At 43.4% G+C, this 20,942-nt stretch overlaps 1 protein-coding gene across 1 annotated transcript in view; it reads right to left on the reverse strand.

Moving 5' to 3' along the window:
- SORCS2 (sortilin related VPS10 domain containing receptor 2) overlaps positions 1-20,942 on the reverse strand; it is a 211,845-nt gene that overhangs the window by 13,977 nt on the left and 176,926 nt on the right. The window contains exons 19-25 of the mRNA XM_056862280.1: positions 19,598-19,784; positions 15,661-15,794; positions 12,884-13,007; positions 10,633-10,745; positions 7,770-7,895; positions 6,278-6,377; positions 2,237-2,339 (exon numbers count right to left, since the gene is read on the reverse strand). Coding sequence (XP_056718258.1) covers positions 2,237-2,339; positions 6,278-6,377; positions 7,770-7,895; positions 10,633-10,745; positions 12,884-13,007; positions 15,661-15,794; positions 19,598-19,784 — 887 coding nt within the window. The remainder of the gene's footprint in view (positions 1-2,236; positions 2,340-6,277; positions 6,378-7,769; positions 7,896-10,632; positions 10,746-12,883; positions 13,008-15,660; positions 15,795-19,597; positions 19,785-20,942) is intronic.

The raw sequence follows: 20,942 nt of genomic DNA on the forward strand, positions 1-20,942 counted from the left end.
AGGCGATCCATGGTACACAATGGATGGAAAATAAGTACCAGCAAGCAAAATAGATTAGGATCCAAATAATCTATTTCAAAGCTTTCTTCAGTTGCTTTTTACTTCTGTTAAGAACCGTCAAGCACTCTATGTGCCAGCAAATCGTTGTTTCCAGTTTAAATTACATCAAGCAGTTGTGGTATCTGAATCATGAAGAGGAGGTGCACAATTTGCAGGCTTCCATGACAGGCTAAAAAGCTCTGTCACTGTAAATACTTTCTAAGTGGTCGTAGTACTGTCATTTTTCTACAATACCATTTTACATTTTACAGCCTTGGTTGTTGTTACCAATGTTAAAAATGAAGCAAATCTAAAAGTTCAAATTGAGGATGAGGAATTTGATCCTTTGGAGAAGAGCCTTATGTCTTCCTTTAAATTACTCCCTGATAATGAACAACAACGGTTGTAATCTAGACTTGGAAAGCTGCAGCAAATATTGGAGGGAATTAGACCATAATCATAACAGTTTTATTGCATTAGCTCAAAGCCATAGCAAAATAATAAAAACAACAAATAAAACAATACAATCATAGTATCAAGTAAAATCCATAAAATATCCATTAGAAGATTAAATACATAATAAGCATTTTAAACACAAGTTTTATAGCTAAACGAAGCAGAATTAACTGTAGTTTACTGGTACGAATTAGACAAAAGGCTTCTGATTCTCTGGACTCTGGAAAACCTTTAGGAAATAAGCATGATGTTGTTCCTCATGTAATTCAGGTAATAAGAGCAACATTCCTTGGGGAGGCTTAAAGATTTAAGTCCACATCCAGCTCTACCCTCATGCAACAATGTGTGGTTCTAGGTTTTAGCTATTTATGCATTTATTTATTTAATAGAGTTATATACTGCCCTTCTGTATATTGTTTCAAAGGGCAGCTGACATGGTCTGCAGTAAAACAACTAGATTCGAGTCCAGCAGCACCTTACAGAACAAGATTGTTGGGGTATAAGCTTTCAAGAGTCAAAGCTTCCTGACAGGTATATGATAAGATTTTAAGTACCACTTTACTTATGTGAGAAATTAATGCGATAGTTAATGGAGTCTTTTAAGTCTCTTTTTTTTTGGAATTGGAATGTAAATTGAGTGTTTCCAGTCTGTGGGCCATTGTTTTGTTTTCCATATTTGTTGGCATATTCTTGTCAAGATTCTGATTCTGTGGATTGGAATACCTCTATTGATATCCCATCTATTCCTGGTGATTTGTTTTGCCCAAGTGCGTTGAGTGCAGTTTTCACTTCACTTTCTGAAACTGTAAGTTTTTCTTCAAAATATGTTTCTTGAAAGGAATCTGTCATTCTTCCATCTCTTTAGTGTGTTGTTCCCATCTTTTCTTCATTTTGTTCTATTCAGTTAATTTAACCATGCTTTAAATTTCCCTTTGATTTCTTGGATCTAGTGGAACAGATCTCTTATTCTTCCTTTTTTGTTGTTCTCTTCTATTTTTTTTAACTGGCTACTGTAATAGTTCTCTTTGTCTCTGTGTCCAAGTCACTGGAATGTTGCATTTAGATTTTGGATTCTGTTTCTGTCACCTGATTGCATCTACATTGAGCTCTGAGAAGAACTGATCGCTTTGCTTTCTTATTTCAACATGGTCATGAAGAACAGGTCAAACTGGAGTAACTTGTAACTGCACATAGCCTCAACTAAGCAACACTGATATTTATTATGAGAATTCCATGCAGGCACTCCACTATGCTGACTTTTGGCAGAGGCAGGAACAACTTCGTTCTTGTCTGCAAAAGTTCCACTCCGCTAAAGCATTTTGATGGGGCAGAATAAAATACTTCAACTCTCTGCCAACACTCAGAGTGGGCAATGTGTAGACCTGATCTAGTAGGGGAGATGGTTTTGCTGGATCTGAGGGCATCTGGGAAACGCCTGTCCTAGTGACCCCCATTTTTCTTTAAAGGCCTTCAAGGCAGAGAGGGGGTACAAAAACCTTTCTGTTTCCCTAATGCAGGGAAACCACCATGTAGCTCCTTAGCCTACAGGCCAAAGTTGTGGTACTTTTTCAGGTTCTCACATGATGGAACTCTATACTGTTCTCACAGAAATATAAAATCTCTCAAAAATGAGATAAAGGTTCATAGCCTTCAAAATGCTGCAGAAAGCTTTGCATTCCAGATGAGACAATCTACTGACAACACACATGGTGGATACCATGGTAAATTACAGACTGCTTGCCTTTTAAACTTGTATAGAATGATAGCGCCTACAACCACCAGAGAGATGACAAAAAGGGCTATGATCGCCCAATATCCTCCGCCGCCTCCAAGAATCTGAGAATCTGAAATAAAAGGTACACAATGATAAGATTCATCTTTATTTTAATCTTTAATTTAAATTCATTTGAAGGTAGGGGTGTACATTTGGCTTTGCCGAACCGAAAAAAGGCAAAAAATACCTTTTTGGCATTTTTTGGCTTTAAAAAATGCCCCCCTTAACAGCGGCCAAAAAAGCTGAATTAAAAAAAAGCTGGAAAAAATCAGCTTTTTTAGCTTTTTGGGATTCCCCGCAGGCTTCAACGGGAGCCTTTAAATCTCCTGCTCCATTATAGTTTATGGGGACTCTTTCTGGGGCTCTGGGAGGGGGCTGTTTTTTTAAGACAGAGGCACCAAATTTGCAGCATAGCTGCTGATTACTCTCCTTACAAGAACCTTCACGTTTGGTAAAGATTGGGTCAGGGGGGGTTCCAATTTTATTGGCCTCCAAATGGAGGAAAAAAGGGGGCCAATAAAATTGGACCCCCTGACCCAATTGTTACCAAACTCAGGGGTTCTTGTAAGGCGATTCACCAGCAGCTATGCTGCAAATTTGGTGCACTTACCTTAAAAGACAGCACACACACCCCGGAGCACCAGAAAGATTCCCCATACATAGACTATAATGGGGCTTAACATTTTCAGGATAATCAGAAAAAGGCTGAAAAAAACCCATACCGGTATGGGGATTTGGCTTATTTCAGAAATGCTGAAAATTTTCAGATCTAATATACAGTGAGGGGAAAAAGTATTTGATCCCCTGCCAAATTTGCCCGTTTGCCCTCTGATGAAGAAATGACCATAATTTTAATGGTAGGTTTATTGTAGCTGTGAGAGACAGAATAACAACAGGAAAACCCCCAGAAACCCAGAAGACAAAAGTCAGAGATTGATGTGCATTATAATGAGTGAAATAAGTATTTGATCCCCTATCAACCAGCCAGATTAGGGTTAGGGTTAGGGTTCTGCTGTTGACAGAAGCAATCAATCCATCAGATTCCAAACTAGCCACCATGACCAAGACCAAAGAGCTGTCCAAGGATGTCAGGGACAAGAGTGTAGACCTGCACAAGGCTGGACTGGGCTACAAGACTATTGCCAAGCAGCTTGGTGAGAAGGTGACAACCCTAACCCTAACCCTAACTGTCAACCTCCCTCGGTCTGGGGCTCCATGCAAGATCTCATCTCGTGGAGTTGCAATGATCATGAGAACAGTGATGAAGCAGCCCAGAACTACACGGGGGGAACTTGTCAATGATCTCAGGGCAGCTGGGACCATAGTCACCATGAAAACAGTTGGTAACACACAACGCCGTGAAGGACTGATATCTTGCAGAGCCCGCAAGGTCCCCTTGCTCAAGACAGCACATGTACAGGCCCGTCTGCAGTTTGCCAATGCACATCTGACCCAGAGGAGAACTGGGTGAAAGTGTTGTGGTGAGATGAGACCAAAATCAAGCTCTTTGGCATCAACTCAACTCGCCGTGTTTGGAGGAGGAGGAATGCTGCCTACGACCCCAAGAACACCATCCCCACCGTCAAACATGGAGGGGGACATATTATGCTTTGGGGGTGTTTTTCTGCTAAGGGGACAGGACACCTTCACCGCATCGAAGGGACGATGGACGGGACCATGTATTGTCAAATCTTGGGTGAGCCCCTCCTTCCCTCAGCCAGGGCATTGAAAATAGGTCGAGGATGGGTATTCCAGCATGACAATGACCCAAAACACACGGCCAAGGCAACAAAGGAGTGGCTCAAGAAGAAGCACATTAAGGTCCTGGAGTGGCCTAGCCAGTCTCCAGACCTTAATCCCATCGAAAATGGGAGCTGAAAATTCGAGTAGCTACACATTAGCCTTGAAATCTTACTGATTTGGAGAGGATCTGCAAAGAGGAGTGGGACAAAATACCTCCTAAGATGTATGTAAACCTGGTGGCCACCTACAAGAAATGTCCCTCACTGTACCCTACTCCAAAAAATACCAAATTTGTTTGGGGGTGCAAACCACTATTTGAAGGGCCTAGATTGTTTCTCCCACTTAGCACCCATATTTCTTCAAGACAATGGAACTCTGTGCATCAGTGAACACAGTGGAAGAGGTGTATTTGTTTGCATGATGATGCAGGAAAGTGATTATCCCATTCATTCTAGCCACCCTCATGAGAAACTAAAGGGTTTGGTAACCCTGAAAGTTGTTATTAGGTTATTTAGTGGCATGAAATCCATTACGATAGGAACAGGAGTAGTTAGATGCATCCATCTCCACTCCTCCTCCAAATGTTTAAAAACAGTGAAATTGTTTTGGGTCTTCGGCTAATGGATGAACTAGACATACTGAACAAAATGGGATGTTTGAAACATCTTAAGATTAATAAGTGAATCTTTGTTCAGCATTATCAGAAGTAGAATCATAGAATCAAAGAGTTGGAAGGGACCACCAGGGTCATCTAGTTCAATCCCCTGCACAATGCAGGAAATTAACAACTACCTCCCCCCACATCCCCAGTGACCCCAACCCTCCCCCTGCCATGCAGGATCCCACAATCAAAGCACTCCCAACAGATGGCCATCTAGCCTCTGCTTAAAGACTTCCAAAGACGGGGACTCCACCACCCTCCGAGGCAGCGCATTCCACTGTCGAACAGCCGGTGCTATTGAAACCATGGCCAAAAACCCACACAAATGTACACTGGGTTGTATCCCATAGAACTGTTCTACTAGAGAAGACTTCCCCTCGGAAAGAAGGCACTCTGAAAGATTTCTGCATGGGGGAAGACTCCTTCTGTCACAGGAAAGATCCTTCTCTAGTGCAGTGGATTCACACGTTCCCATCCACTGTTTACATAGTAAAAATGGGCTTCAGAAAAACTTTTGGAGACTTACTGAAACGATATCTAAGGGCTAGTCTCATATTGTCAAGCAGCTGATGGGATATAACTGATGGGATTCCAAGACATAAGACCCAATGAACTTGCACTTTCTTGCCCTCCCTCCATATCCTGGGACAGAGTTGTTTGCCCAGAAGTAGAAGAGCTCTTTGGTTCCAATTAAGTAAATGGGGACTAATGCTCCAACTTGCACATTTTTTGGAAAAAGATCCTCTTCAATTCCACTGAATTTTTCTTCCTCGTAATATGATTAGGATCTTCCTCTCCTTCCCCTTGGGGTCTCCCACTTTTATCCCCTGCTGACTACATCCGACCACAATCATTGGGGGCACCAAGAGAAACTGAAGAATATATTAGGTTTTTAATGGGAAGAAGAAGAAGAGTGGGTTTTTATATGCTGACTTTCTCTACCACTTAAGGTAGAATCAAACTGGCTAACAATCGCCTTCCCTTCCCCTCCCCACAACAGACATCCTGTAAGGTAGGTAGGGTTAAGAGAGTGTGACTAGCCCAAGGTGGCTTCATGTGTAGGAGTGAGAAACAAATCCAGTTCACTAGATCAGCCTCCGCTGCTCAGGTGGAGGAGTGGGGAATCAAACCTGGTTCTCCAGATTAAAATCCACAGCTCCAAACCACCCTCTTAACCACTACACCACACTGGCTCTCTTTAATAGAAGTGATTTTATTATAAGTATATGATTGTATATTATGGTGATTGTTGGAAGCCGCCCTGAGCCCGACTGGTATAGAGGGGAGGGTGGGGTACAAATGGAACAAAATAAAAAAATAAAATAAAAGGTGCAAATCTTCATAGTCAAAGCATTTGCCTCAGCTTTATATATAGACTGCTTTCAAAATCTATCTTTTCAATACTGGATTTTAGTGAAAAGGCAGATTCCTAGCAAACTACCAGCATTTTCAAGATTCTTTGATGGGATTCTATATAAATGCAATGCCTGTCATGCAGAATTCTGAATGCATATCCAGCATCAATATTATCTTATTTTAGGTACTAGGAGGACATTCTCCCTCTAGAAGATCTCACCAGCTGTCAAAAACAGTGTGTGCTGTACCTGAATCAGAGCTGTCCAAGGTCACCAAGATCCAGTGTCCTTCTCTCAAGAAGAAACTGATGTTTTGGGCCTCCAAGGACTGCTTAATTGCTGCTATTCTCTGGAAACACGAAAGAGAAAATATTAGATGTGTTCAGGAGAGCTAAAATAAAAGTTTTGAACATCAGTAAATTGTAAGAAACCCAACAAGCACTACATTGACAATTACAAAATTTCACACTGATTTTTAGCAACAGGCCTCTGCATTTCATAACAGCAGAAACCTGTTACTAAAAACAGATATGGTAGTGCTTGTGTGGCAAGGGGGCATCTTCCCACCACACAGGGAGAAAACAACCTGAAAGCACGGTGGAAAGCCATTCTCAGTTTATCTGAATTACACTTTGCAATGTGTATCATCCCTATTAAAACTAAGATCCACATTCTAAAACTGTGACAATTACTTTAATTTCTTGCATATGACAACTGCAGGGTCTGTTCTAGTTTATAGCTGAAATCACTGCTGAGTTTATCTAATAAAAACAAAACAAAATCCGATCTTACCATACCAGCTGCCTTAAAAGGGGGCAAGGAAGACAGTCGGAATGAGAATAACTTATTCTACACTCTTAACACAAAAATATTTGAGCGTGATATTCTTTTTCAATGCAACAGCACTGCAAAGGTCCCACTCAGGCTGGTGTAATTTTCCTCCTGTCAACCCCTTGCAGATGCCATTTTCCCCACCATATCACCACAGCGCAACAGCAATTGCTAAATTTAAAAAAGTCCTCAGGTAATGCAGCAGGGGGGGAAATACAGGGAATTGACAGCTGATAAAAGAGTGCAGAAAACTCCTGTGTAACCACCACATTGCCCTGCAGGGCCAACCTCTCAGCACTGCTCTCTCAGCACTGCTAGTCAGAGGTTTACTGCCTCTGGACATGGAGGTTCCCTTTATTCACCATGAAGAAGAAGAAGAGTTGGTTTTTATACCCCGATTTTCTCTACCTTTAAGGAGTCTCAAACCGGCTTACAATCACTTTCCCTTCTTCTCCCCACAACAGACACCTTGTGAAGTAGGTGGGGCTGAGAGAGTTTGGAGAGAATGACTGGCTCAAGGTCATGGTCAGGCTTCATGTGGAGGACTGGGGAATCAAACCCGGTTCACCAGATTAGAGTCCAAAGCTCATGTGGAGGAGAGGGAATCCAATCTGGTTCTCCAGATTAGAGTCTGCCACTCTTAACCATTACACCACGCTGGATTTATTCTAATCGCCTTTGAAAGCCGCCTAAGCTAGTGGTTACTACATTGCATGGAAATGAATTTCATGATTTAATTGCTCATGGAGTGAAGGAGTATTTGCTTTTGTCTGTCCTGAATCTGTGTAAGTAAAAGAGAGAATTTGTGAGATTTTATGCAAAGTGAGGCATTGTCCTTCCATTGATTAGGAGCCAGATGAAGTCAAACAGGATGTCGCCCAAACACTCTCTAAATGAATAGTGTGCTTGCCTTATTGCTAGATACAGTTCTTTTCCTCTTTGGGTGGTTCAGAGACTGGAGCACATACAAGTCTGCTGTGGTGGGCAACCCAGGCCTTACCACAGTCACAAGGCTTCCTTCAGGTATGCTGGTTTCCTGACGAGGGAAAAAGACACACAGAAATTTAGTGGACCTGTTATGACTACTTTTGTATTGCTATACTGCATTTTTGAAATACATGTTTTTGACTTGATACCTTTGGCTTAGGAAAAAATCCCTACATAAAAGAGTACAGAAATTGCAATAAATTAGTCAAGACTGGGGGGAGGAAACAGTGAAATAAGATGCAAAGGACCATTACTATATTTTTACATAAATTAAGTCCAATTATCTTTCAATGTATCGAATATTGAATGTGGGCACTAGTGACAGATTGTGTTGGACATTAACTAAGATTTCCCCCTCCAGTTTTAACTCATCACCATGATGTTCAGTCTTGTGCATGTTTAGAAGAAGAAGAGTTGGTTTTTATACCCCAATTTCCTCTAACTTTAAGGAGTCTCAAACCAGCTTACAATCACCTTCCCTTCCTCTCCCCACAACAGACACCTTGTGAGATAGGTGGGGCTGAGAGAGTTCTGAGACAACTGTGACTAGCCCAAGGTCACCCAGCAGGCTTTATGCGTAGGAGTGGGAAAACCAACCTGGTTCACCAGATTAGAATCCGCAGATGATGTGGAGGAGTGGGGAATCAACCTGGTTCTCCGGATTAGAGTACGCTGCTCTTAACCACCATACCACGCTGGCTCTCTAAGTGTTCTTGTTCAATAGTACTCAGAAGTAAGCCCCACTGTGCTCAGTGGGTTACTCTCAGGTGATTGTGCACAGAACTTCAATCCCAGTCAGTGACAAATGATATGTGTGTGAAAAATTAGATATTGGAAAATGAAAAAGATTTAAGTGCAAATACATAACATAAGAAATACTGTGCATGACAGATGTGTCGGTCAATTTGACTGACATGCACAAAAAAAATTTCTGTAGCATGGTTTGGAGGCTGTAGCTTAGGCCAGCCAGCAATCTCATTACTGTGTTTGAAATGAGCTGAATTTTCTGAAAACACTTTCAAAGACATCTCACGTAGCAACCAAACCCAGATGTGATCCGAGCATGGAAAAATGCCAAATCATGCTTCTCAAGGAAGGGCTGTCTGTGAAGTTGGCTAAAGGTGCTCTGTATCACACATGAAGCCTGAGCCACTGTCTGCAGACACAGATCTAAATACAACCCCCAAACTGTGAACCGGTTCCTTCAGAGGGCTTGCAGCTTCATCCAAGACTGGCTGACTCCTCAATCTCCAACTGGCTAAACTATTGAACAAGAACACCTCAGACTTGTCTGGACTGAGCTTCAGCTTATTCGCCCTCATCCTGCCCTGTCATTCATTTATTGGTTTACTCCATGTATACCCAGCCTTTCTCCCCAGTGGAGACCCAAAACAGGTCACATCATTCTCCTCTCCTCCATTTTATGCCCACAACAATCCTGTGAGGTAGGTTAGGCTGAGAGCATGTGACTGGGCCAAGGTCACCCAACAAGCATCCACGACAGAGTACGGATTCCAGACTGGATCTCCCAGATCCCCATCCAGTATTCTAACCGCTACTTTATTTATTTACTTTGTTTATATCCCGTCTTTCTCCCCAATGGAGACCCAAAGCATCATTCTTCTCTCCGCTTTATCCTTGCAACGACCTGGTGAGGTAGGTTAGGCTGAGAGCGTGCGACTGGCCTAAGATCACCTAGCAAGCTTCCATGGCAGAGTGGGGATTCGAACCTGGCTCTCCCAGATCCTAGACTGACAATTTAACCACTACTGCAAACTGGCTGCCCATTATCACCTCCAGACAGCCACCATTTCATCTGCTGAAAAGGAGAAATATGGCTGGATGTCATCAACATGATGATGACACTTCACTCCAAATCTCTGGATGGTCTCCCCTAGAGATTTAATGTAGACAGTAGGATGGGGGAGACAGGATGGGACTCCACTGCATGAGCCCCAAAGGCCATTTATGCATGGCTGTTTCCTTGTAGTCATCCCGCTGACTACTTCAGGGCTTTGCTTTGGTTATGCTTGCATTTGCCAACAGTCAGAAGTCGCCTCGCTCTCCCCGCACGTTTCCACGCGTTTAGCCCACATTTTCTGGATTTGTGTTTAGTCAGCATCCAGAAAATGCAGGGAAAACACAGGGAAACGCACAGGGAGAGAGAGACCTCTGACGGTTGGAAAATGCAAGCATGATCAAAGCAAAGCCCCAAAGTAGTCGGCGGGTGACGGCGAGGAAACAGCCATGCATAAATGGCCAAAGCGTAAAGCAGCTATCAACCAGCACCATCTTCAGTAATCCCTAGTATCCACTTTTAACAAACAGTGCAGATGGATACTGAATGGTTACAGGTTAAGATAATCCATCTCATACCTGAAAGTGAGGAGTTACACAACCACTACTGACTCAGACATCTCGCCCCCAAAGAGGATATTCAGCCCTAGCTCATAGTTGACCAAAGGGGCAGACTCAGAGGTGTATTTTTCGGGAGGGATTTAGAGACCATCTCCTCCGAGGTGGCCAGAACCCCACCCACTCCCTTCAATGATGCATTTATCACAGCCTGGATATTCCAATGGGCAATTGCTTCCAGGCAGAAGTAATGACACAAAAGATAAGGACTGAGCATTGAGGTGACAGGTTGAGCTCATCTAAGCAATGTTTCTGTACTCTGAAATGTATCCAAATGATTGCAACTAGGTGGATTGTGGTGGTGCTGTAAACATGGAGGCGCTCCTTCAATTCAGTTTAATGACTGGAAATTCATAACCAGAGAGGGTCACCTTTGCAATCCGTTGTGTTACAACAAGGCCGATGTCCTCCCGCCAAGCAGGTATGTTCGGGTTGTACAAATCCAGATACTCGGAAAACCTTAAATGAAGTACCTGAAAATGATCTGGAAACAGGAAGCAAGGAACTAGTAAATCAAGAAGTAAAAAGAAAGCTTTGTTAAAACAGCAAATTGTTTTCCCCCTTCTGAAATTCATGTCATTAATAAAAGAGGTAGCTAACGGCAGAACTACGTGTTACATGTTTATATAATAAAATATTGATAGTTAAGGAAAAGCAGTTTTTGGAGGAGGCAATTCTTCATGCCTTTGTAAACCAGCTTGAGCCCACCAGATGGGGAAAGGAGATCTAAAGCACCATTGAGATTTCTCTTGGCTACAGTGTCTTTCAAGGCACTGGCAAACCACCCCGTAAACAGAGTCTGCCTAGTAAACGCTGTGATGTGACGTCACCCCATGGGTCAGTAATGACCCAGTGCTTGCACAGGGGGGGCACCTTTACCTTTACTGTGTCTTTCAAGGTTTCACCTTTTCTGCTCCTTCAAGGTTAATTAATAACTTCCTGTCCCTCAACAGGGTATTGATCCATAAAATTAATCAATTAATGGTTAATTCTTATAAGGTTTTTTATTTATTTATTTATTTATTTATTTATTTAGATTTCTATCCTACACCTTCCCCGGCCACAGCCGGGCTTGGGTCAGCTCACAACATAATCAACAATTAAAACACAATTAACAGTTAAAATTCTAGTACAAAAAACACTATTGGTGCCCTTAAATTATTACAATCAGGATCCCCAACAGAGGGATGAGTAACAGAGTGGAAAGCATAGTCAACAAAATAAACCAGATTGATGGAAAAGGGGTGGGAGGCTAGCTAGAATGGAAAACCGTTGCTGCCTTCAACCATAGGCCTGGTAGAACTGCATCAGATCTCGCAGGGCTCAGATCTCACTAGGGAGAGAGTTCTACCAGGCTGGAGCCAGAGCTGAAAAGGCTCTGGGTCTGGTTGAGGACAGCTGGGTAGTCTTTGGGCCAAGGATCACCAGTAAGTCGTCCCTGGCAGAACGTAGCGTCCTTTGAGGGGTATATCAGGAGAGGCGGGCACACAGGTACAATGGTCCCAGACCATTTAGGGTCATTTATTTGGATCAACATGGCTATCTGCAATCTCTATCTATCTGGGAAATATCTGAATCCAGGCACCAGAAGGATTCTTCAATTTTAGAAACAAAATCTGGGAAGAAACTGCTTATGGGGATTACCTCATAGCCAGGTCACAGAATCCTATTGTGCTCTTTTTCGAAGGACATCGCCTAACATGGTATAAAATGCTGTCAAGTTGCAGCCAACTTAAGACAGCCCCATAGGGTTGTCAAGGCAAGTGATTAAGCAGAGATGGTTTGCCACTGCCTTCCTTTGCAGAAACTTCCTTGGTGGCCTCCCGTCCAAGTACTGACCCTGCTTAGCTTCCGAAATCTGACAAGCTCGGGCTATACTATACCATTCCACATCCTCACAACATTAATCTCCAGTACTGTTAACAGAACAATGCAAGACTTTGCTGAGTTGATGTCTGAGCCATTTACTTCTGAGTAAACATATAGCAGGCCTAGTCCTTAAGAGAGCCAGCGTGGTGTAGTGGTTGTGTTGGACAAGGATCTGGGAATCCCAGGTTCGAATCCCCACTTGCACCATGGAAGCCTGCTGGGTGACCCTGGGCCAGTCACACACTCTCAGCCTGGACCCTGGCAAGTATTTGGATGGGAGACCTCCAAGGAATACCAGGGGTGTGATGCGGAGGCAGGCAATGGCAAACCACTTCTGAACATCTCTTGCCTTGAAAACCCTATGGGGTCACCACAAGTCAGCTGTGACTTGATGGCAAAAAGGGGGGTCATCCTTAGGCATATGCATTGCTGGCTAAGCAGGTTTGGTACTTGGATGGGAGACCACCAAGGAAGGCTCTGCAGAGGAAGGCAATGGCAAACCAGCTCTTCTCCTCTGAATTCAGGACTGAGGTATGTAACATCTTCCGTGGCCTTTGAAGTGTCATGAAGACATGCAGAACTGGAACGAACCCCCCAGTGTGGGTTTAGCCATGGCTGGCATTGGAAGCACCCACAGAGCTGAGATTTGGACAACCAGGTGCTTCAAGCCACTCTCAGTTCACTTGCAAGAGAACCACGGTGGCAGAATCTACATAGTCCCCCCCAAAAAAAATTAAAAGGAGATCGCCTCACCCAAAACTTGGATAACCTTGGAATCCTGGAGCATGGAAGTCCCACGGGAAGCCTGAACGGTCACTCTAACTTCCCCAATCTCTGTAAAACTAGACACCAAAAAGCTCTCCAAGGAAAGGTATGGCTATTTAAAAGAAAAGGCAAGAAAGGAAAAACCGAATGGTGGCTGGAGAAAAACAGGTAAGAATGCTGTCAACATTGTTAGTGGTGAAACAGCAGAAGCTGTATGTTTATGCTTCATTTCTGTAGACCTTGCACAGTCCTGGAACTGGCATTCACTGCTAGGGCACAATCTTAGAAAATCCTCCTGAGCATGTCCAAAGAGCATTTCCTTCAGCAGTGAGTAACTACAAGCTGTTCCCACACATCAGGAATTAAGGGCAAACAATCCCAGATCAGGGCAGAGACATCCCTTGGATAGGGTGACCCAGGATGAATGGCCCAGGCCCTGCAGTTTGGGGGACTCTGCCAATCATCTAGGCAACGGGGCTTGTGTAAAGTTGCCAACCTCCAGGTGGTTAGCAAATAAAACACAGCAATAAATTGCATACAAGTAAATGCTTTAACAAGAGTGGTATTCAATAGTCATATCCACCTTGATATACAATTTTGCAAAAATAATGTCAGAAACATATATCAACTTATATGTGCTTGCAAAAAAGGAGCAAAATCTTTAGTCCTTAATTAAGGTATTTTCTTTCGTCCAAGAGGTAAGTTCATATGTCTTTTTCACTTCTACAGAAGTCTGGTTTCCTTTCTGTTTCAGCTTAGAACACAAGCCTTCCTTAGCAACCTATGCTAGCTGTTATTAACTTGCTTGCGCATTGGCCAACGTTGCCAAGCATTGGCCAAGCGCTGCCAATGCGCAAGCAAGTTAATAGCAGCTAGCGTTGGTCCCTGAGGAAGGCTTGTGTTCTAAGCCGAAACAGAAAGGAAACCGGACTTCTGTAGAAGTGAAAAAGGCATATGAACTTACCTCTTAGACGAAAGAAAATACCTTAATTAAGGACTAAAGATTTTGCTCCTTTTTTGCAAGCACATATAAGTTGATATATGTTTCTGACATTATTTTTGCAAAATTGTATATCAAGGTGGATATGACTATTGAATACCACTCTTGTTAAAGCATTTACTTGTATGCAATTTATTGCTGTGTTTTGTTTGCTAACTAACTTTACAGCACGCTAACCTCTGTTTGCCAAACCTCCAGGTGGTGGCTGGAGATTTCCCACTATTACAACTGATCTCTAGGCGACAGAGATCAGTTCCCCCGGAGAAAATGGCCACTTTGGAAGGTGGACTCTACGGCATAATACCCCACTGAAGTCCCTCCCCTCTCCAAACCCCACCCTACTCAGGCTCCACCCCCACAACCTCCAGGTATTTCCTAACCCGGAGCTGGCAACCCTAGGCTTGTGTAGGGGCTGCTGGCCAAGCAGTGGCTTGGGAAAGCCTCCAGAGGGTTGGGGAAGGTGGGAGGGCCTTGGCACAGTCTTGATCCCCAGAAGTTCATTTATTTAAAGAAACTAAGCACCGTAGCAAATCAGCCTGGGCTCACACAGTTGTACCTAATGAAGTCTTGAAGTTGGCTAGAGACAGATGGAGAAAGCCTTTTATCCAAGAATCTGTCTCTAAACTAGATAATCTGAGGGTTCTTTTAGCAGGGGTGGATTTTAATACTACATTGGCAGTCGCAAAATTTCTTTCCCAGTCAATCAAGATTAAAAAATACTAATTTTCTTATGGGCTATTTCGATAGTTCCTTTCTTCTTCTTCTTTATTTTGATCTCAGTATGACATTGTTCAGGGCTGAATTGGCCATATGAACAGTATCACTAAAGTAAAGAAGCCTTGACTTTTTTTTTTACAAATGAAAAGCAGCCTCAAGAGTCTCCAATTCTGACTACAGGAACAGTAGAGGTGGACTTAACCCTTTCCCTACAGGCTATGCTCCAAACTCCTCTCCTGCCCTGGGTAAGAGGTGTCTGTTTTACCCTTGCATCTGGAACTCCATAGGAAGGAGGCTGGTAGGGCAGATTAACCTCACCCCACTCCTGTGCTCAAAACTGCAGCCCCAAGGTTTGTTTTCATTGATCAATACTGAGACTCAACTCCTTTGAATGGGATGTTTAGTTTGCCTCTAAGCCCATCGCTCATCACGTTGTACATCAAATGCCTCATATAAATATGCATCACTGTGATTTATTATACACAGTAAGCAAAAAGGAGTTATCACTTCACTATTGGCACAGTTCAAGATATTATGGTCTGCTTCTCGAAGGCTAGTTAAGAGCCCATTAGAAGAAGAAGAAGAAGAGTTGGTTTTTATACCCCAAATTTCTCTACCTTTAAGGAGTCTCAACCGGCTTACAATCACCTTCCCTTCCTCTCCCCACAACAGACACCCTGTGAGGTAGGTGGGCCTGAGAGAGTTCAGAGAGAACTGTGACTGGCCCAAGGTCACCCTGCTGGCTTCATGTGGAGGAGTGGGAAAACCAACCCGGTTCACCAGATTAGAGTCCACCGCTCTTAACCACTACACCATGCTGAAATTGCCTGCAGGGTTAAGGTGAATGAAAAGGGGTACACAACTCTTTAACTGAATGATATCGCTTAAGGTTGCAAATGTAGTTGTTCAAGGAGAAGCTACTTTGAGCCAGAGGAAAGGCCGGGTATAAATAATTAAATCAATAATTTGAGACTTCCTGTTAAGTGCTGCTGTAAAACATTGCATAGTTTAAAGTGCCCCAAATCACAGATAGCTTTTCATCCGATACCTGAAGGTTGTTTCCAATCCACCAGTAAAATAGTGTGAAGTTTGGGTTCCATGGGAGGGTCACAGCTGTCAGGTTCACCTCCTGATTTTTGCCAACAACGGGAACGACTTCTAGATGTAAAGCCTGTAATGGAGCTAGAAAGAATCCCACTCATCAATGGTCAAGCCTTTCAGGGTCTCCAATTGTTCTGCACTCTCACCTCTACTGCTGTACCACCAGGCCTTGAGAGCAACGGGCTCTCTCTTGGGGAAAGGCATCCATGCTGGTTATTTTTGTAGGGGCACACATCCAGAAGTGGGGTACCCTTCTCAGAGAGAGATGCTAAGGGCCCCAGCTACCAAAGCCACCAACAGCTGGGAGGTGGAAGTAAGAGTGGAGAAATGACTTCTGGTATGCTCCCCACACCACCCTCGCCCCCAACTGGCAGCAATTCTGCCAGGCCTTCAAAGATGCTGTAATATCTACAGAAGGGAAGAGAAAGAAAAAAAAACCCACCAAACTGTACATGTCTGCAAACAGCTGAAAACGGCAACAGATTTTAACGGAAAGCCACTTTGGAAACTAATGTGGCCAAAACAAGGCTGGGTACCTAAAGGTTGGGTGGAAAAGAACTCAGTTATACTATGAAATATATTTATTATAAAGCGCTCATGTAGATATTAAAAACAAGCCTTATGGCAACAAATAAAACATCTTATGCACACATACACAATAATCAACTACCATCTATTTAGTTGATACTGTTATGCGCACCTTGTATGTAAGGTCAGCCCAGTCCAGAAAGAAATATTCAGACTGCATTCCACATTTGTGCGCTTTTACAATTTAAAACATATTTTAATAATAATCTGACATCACAGGCACAGAGTTCATTTGGGATACATCCTTAAATACATACCTGGGCTGTTACGAAATTGTTTCATCTATTGATTAATGTGCATAAGATGTGTTTTTAGACCGAAACGCATTTGGCATGTGGTTTTAGACTATCAACCTTATTTGTTGCCATAAGTCTTGTTTTTAATATCTGCATTAGCACTTTATAATGAATATATTTCATAGTATAATTGAGTTCTTTTCCACCCAACCTTCGGGCACCCAGCTTTGTCTTTAGGTTGGGTTCCCCCCCGCCCCCCTTGTGGCCAAAACAAGGGCCAGCAACATGAGTGATATTTAGGCGTCATCTGTAGTTCTGTAGTTTTTAAGTTTTAATTGGGATTTTATAGTTTTAAATTTAGATTTTTTTGGTTAATTTTTATTATTGATTATATTGATATAATCTGCCCTCCCCAGGCCCCACGCCCAAATCTCCAGGAATTTCCCAATTCCAAGCAGGCTTTGCAGACTATTCCAGGAGGGGATACCTGGTAAGTGCCACATCTCAATGGACGAACAACAGTCAGGGCAGGAGTGGCAATCTGATATCCACCTCCTTATGTTTATTTTACTTTATGTTATTTATAGTCTTTCCTTGTCACTGAGAGTTAGTGGATCACATAGTGTAAGTCAATGCAATCAGTAGGAGGATAGATCTATTAAGCAATGCGATAGGACTAGGATTACAGAAACAAAGTTGACCTCTGAACAGAGCAAACGTATTAAACACAAAATGTTAAAACAATGCAGAACATGGTATGACATCAGTAGAAGAAGAGTTGCCTTTTATACCCCACTTTTCACTACCTTTAAGCAGTCTCAAAGCAGCTTACACTCTCCTTCCCTTCCTCTCCTCCCCACAACAGACACTTGTGAGGTAGGTGGGGCTGAGAGCGTTCTGAGAGAACTGTGACTGGCCCAAGGTCATCCAGCAGGCTGCATGTGAAGGAGTGAGGATTTGAACCCGGTTCTCCAGATTACAGTCTGCAGCTCTTAACCACTACACCACAACACAGCGCATTTTCCTGGGCAAGTGGGTTGTGATGTAGCCTTATTTTCTTCATAAAAACACCTGTGTTGTTAATTTGTTCTATTATTTTTATGGATTTTGTATGTTGCTTTGAATACACTGTAGAAAAGCAAGTTAAAAATCCTTTAATCAAGTTATTAGAATAATGCCTTTTTTAGAAGTATGAAGCAACAGGCCAAGTCCACTTTTCAGTAGTGCTTCCTCATATAAGGAAAGAAAGGTTGAATAAGTAACCCTTCTTCAGAATCACATTGCCTCCAGCATTTGAGAGATGCTGAAATTCTGATTAAAATTTCTCTGCAAAAGTAGAATTCATTCTGCTCCGAAGAAATCAGTGTCCCCAGGCCTTTACTGGACCCACTGCATGGCACGGAAGGCGTTAACCACGAGGACATTCAAAGGCCTGAGCCAACAGTCTTTGGACACTTAAGGAGCAAAGGTAGGGTTGCCAACCTCCAGGTACTAGCTGGAGATCTCCTGCTATTACAACTGATCTCCAGCCGATAGAGATCAGTTCACCTGGAGAAAATAGCTGCTTTGGCAATTGGACTCTATGACATTGAAGTCCCTCCCCTCCCCAAACCCCACCCTCCTCAGGCTCAACCCCAAAAACCTCCCACTGGTGGTGAAGAGGGACCTGGCAACCCTAAGCAAGATCCTAAATCTCCTTTTTAAAACATGTTGTATTTTAAGGCAGCTGTGGGGGGGCTGCCGGTTTGATCAGAGAAGGAGTGTTTGACCTTGTCAGCCTCTGCTGTTTCCCCAATATAAGTCACTCCCCTGAAGCTGCTCTTAACTCTGCAGGGGGGGAAATAAATATTTTTACTCCTGTAGCGATAACAGCTGCTTTTTGGGAGAGGGAGTGCTGAGACTGCGGAAATGGCTGTCATGAAGTACACAAAAATTAACAGCTCTCCTACCTCTTGTCTAGTACAGAGTGGTGTAGCGGTTAGACTGTCAGACTAGGATATGGGAGATCTGGGTTCAAATCCTCACTCTTCCACAGAAGCTCGCTGGTTGACCTTGTCACAGACTCTCAGCCAGTCACAGACTCTCAGCCTAGCCTACTTGTTGTGAGGATAAAATGGGAGAAGGGCAGAATGCTGTCAGCCACTTGAGGCCCCATGGGGAGACATGTTGGAGAATAAGTGAAGTAAAATAAAATACAAATAAATAGTATGGTCAGTGTCACCCAGACATGTGACCGCCACATGATGAGCGAGCTGGCCACATCTTCAGTCTGACAAAAGCGTTTGTCCATCAATTGCTAAGAGGCTAGGGCTGAAGTCATAAAAATGCCTTCGCTCAAAGTAAACCTCACTGAATAAAATGAGACTTACTTCTCGGCAGACCTTCTTAGGGTTGCTCCCTAAATTGTCAAGTGAGACCCAGGACCTGCAGGGCTCAATTCCGCAGGGCCTGGAAGACTGAGATGTTCCACCAGGCCTATGGTGGAGGGGTGTGACAGTTCCATCATGGCTGGCCTCCTTACCTTATTCCTGTCCCTGCCCTGTTCCCCCTTCTTGACTGTTTACTTTGTCATTGTTTCAACATGAATGGCGCCATCAGAAATTCTCTGGAATTTTTCTGGAATTTTTAGACTGTAGAATTTTTTTTAGAATTTCAAATAATAGGTTTAAAGCATAATTTAAATTGTGTATTACGAGCTACTATGACATTTTTTCTGGTTGTGAGCCAACCTGAGCCTGAACCTGGTTGGGAAAGGGCAGGGTAGAAATCCAATAAATAAATCCCTAAATGATGGAATTTTAGAAATATTGGTTCTTGTAGGTTATCCGGGCTGTGTAACCGTGGTCTTGGTTACTCCTCTGAAGATGCCTGCCGCAGCTGCTGACAAAACGTCAGGAAAGGAAATACCAAGACCATGGTTACACAGCCAGGATAACCTACAAGAACCAATGAACTCTGACCGTGAAAGCCTTTGACAATATTTAGAACTATTGCTACTAATTATTATCATCATTGAGTCTAAGCAGGGGGGGAATGAAGGGGGGAAAGCTCAGGACTTACCGTGAACCTGAACAAACACAACAGCTTCCTCTTGGCCTGCTGCATTTTCTGCTGTCACCGAGACACGGTAAACCCCGGGATTCTCATAGCGGTATTGAATGGGCTCATTTGCCAACGTGAGGTTCACATATGTGGCCTTAAAGCCGTCTCCATGGTCTAGTTGATATTTTGTATTTAAAATATCTCCCTGTGAAAAATTGAGAGGGACCAAAATAAGAGTTCTAAAAACTTAGCTCCATGACAAAACCTGGCAATGTGAAACAAACAAAACTAGACATCAGGAGATAATTACTGCCAGTCCTTTGGCTGTGCTGAAGATGATCACTTTTCTCCTTAAAAACAAGAGACAAGTCAGTGGATTATTAAAAACACCAGCTCAGAAAGCGTCTGAAATAAAGGAAACTATTCTGTGCCTCTTCAGCATTTCCTCTGCTTTTTTATAGGAGAACTTGTTTGTTAGTAATACATTTTCCTTGTAAACTGGAATACCACAATGAAATCTGTTATGCCTGTTCAAAACTAATTTTTTAAAAGCCCACCCATATTGCTAGAAACTGTGCTCCACAACCCTAACTGTGCATTCCTGAGGCTGGGGGCTGATTCCCCTTACGAGGAGGCATAACCTCGCCACCAGCGTGTGTCTAATCACGGTACAAGACGCACTTACGCTGGCGGTGAGGGCAGTTCCGTCGGCACTTGAGTGCCATGGAGCTGTGTGCTGCTCCTCTGCCAGCACAGTCTCCCTGCTGCATAAATGCCGGTGGAGACTTGCGGCGCCGGTGTTCCCGGGGTGTTCCCAGGGGCGGAGCTGCCATTAGGCAGCTCCCTATGCCCTTTTGGCCCTGGACGCCAATGGCCAGGACGGCTTTGCTGCGTCAGCTTTTTAGCAGGCGCTGTCAGGTTCCTAACTGAATGCAAGGTCCAGTCAGGCTCTTGACATAAGTTCAGGCCAAGTTCTGGCCACAAGTCAAGTCCTTGGTTCCCAGGGTTTTGAAGCTCCTGTGTATACTTTCATTTGCGCCGCAGCTGCAGAGTGTTTTGTCTCCACTCATGAGAACCACTATCTCGCTGTTGCCTGGCAATGTTTATCTTATTCTTCTGCACTAGTGTTTTTAAGCAAGTAACCTCCTAGAGATCTCGAATGCTAACCTTGCTTGCCTGTGAGCCGTCAGTTCTTTGATTTTGCCTATTAGTTCCTAATAAAGTATTACTGCTTCAGATCTACCTGTCTGGATGAGTTTGCTTGAGGGATACTAGAGGCAGACTCCTGAGTATGACAGGCGCAGCCTCGCTGTTTTCAATGGGGCTTTTAGCCCCAGTGAAAACGGAAAAAGCCTTTAAAAGG

The sequence above is a fragment of the Euleptes europaea genome, chromosome 17 (genome assembly GCF_029931775.1).
Source record: "Euleptes europaea isolate rEulEur1 chromosome 17, rEulEur1.hap1, whole genome shotgun sequence".
Lineage (NCBI taxonomy): Eukaryota > Metazoa > Chordata > Lepidosauria > Squamata > Sphaerodactylidae > Euleptes > Euleptes europaea.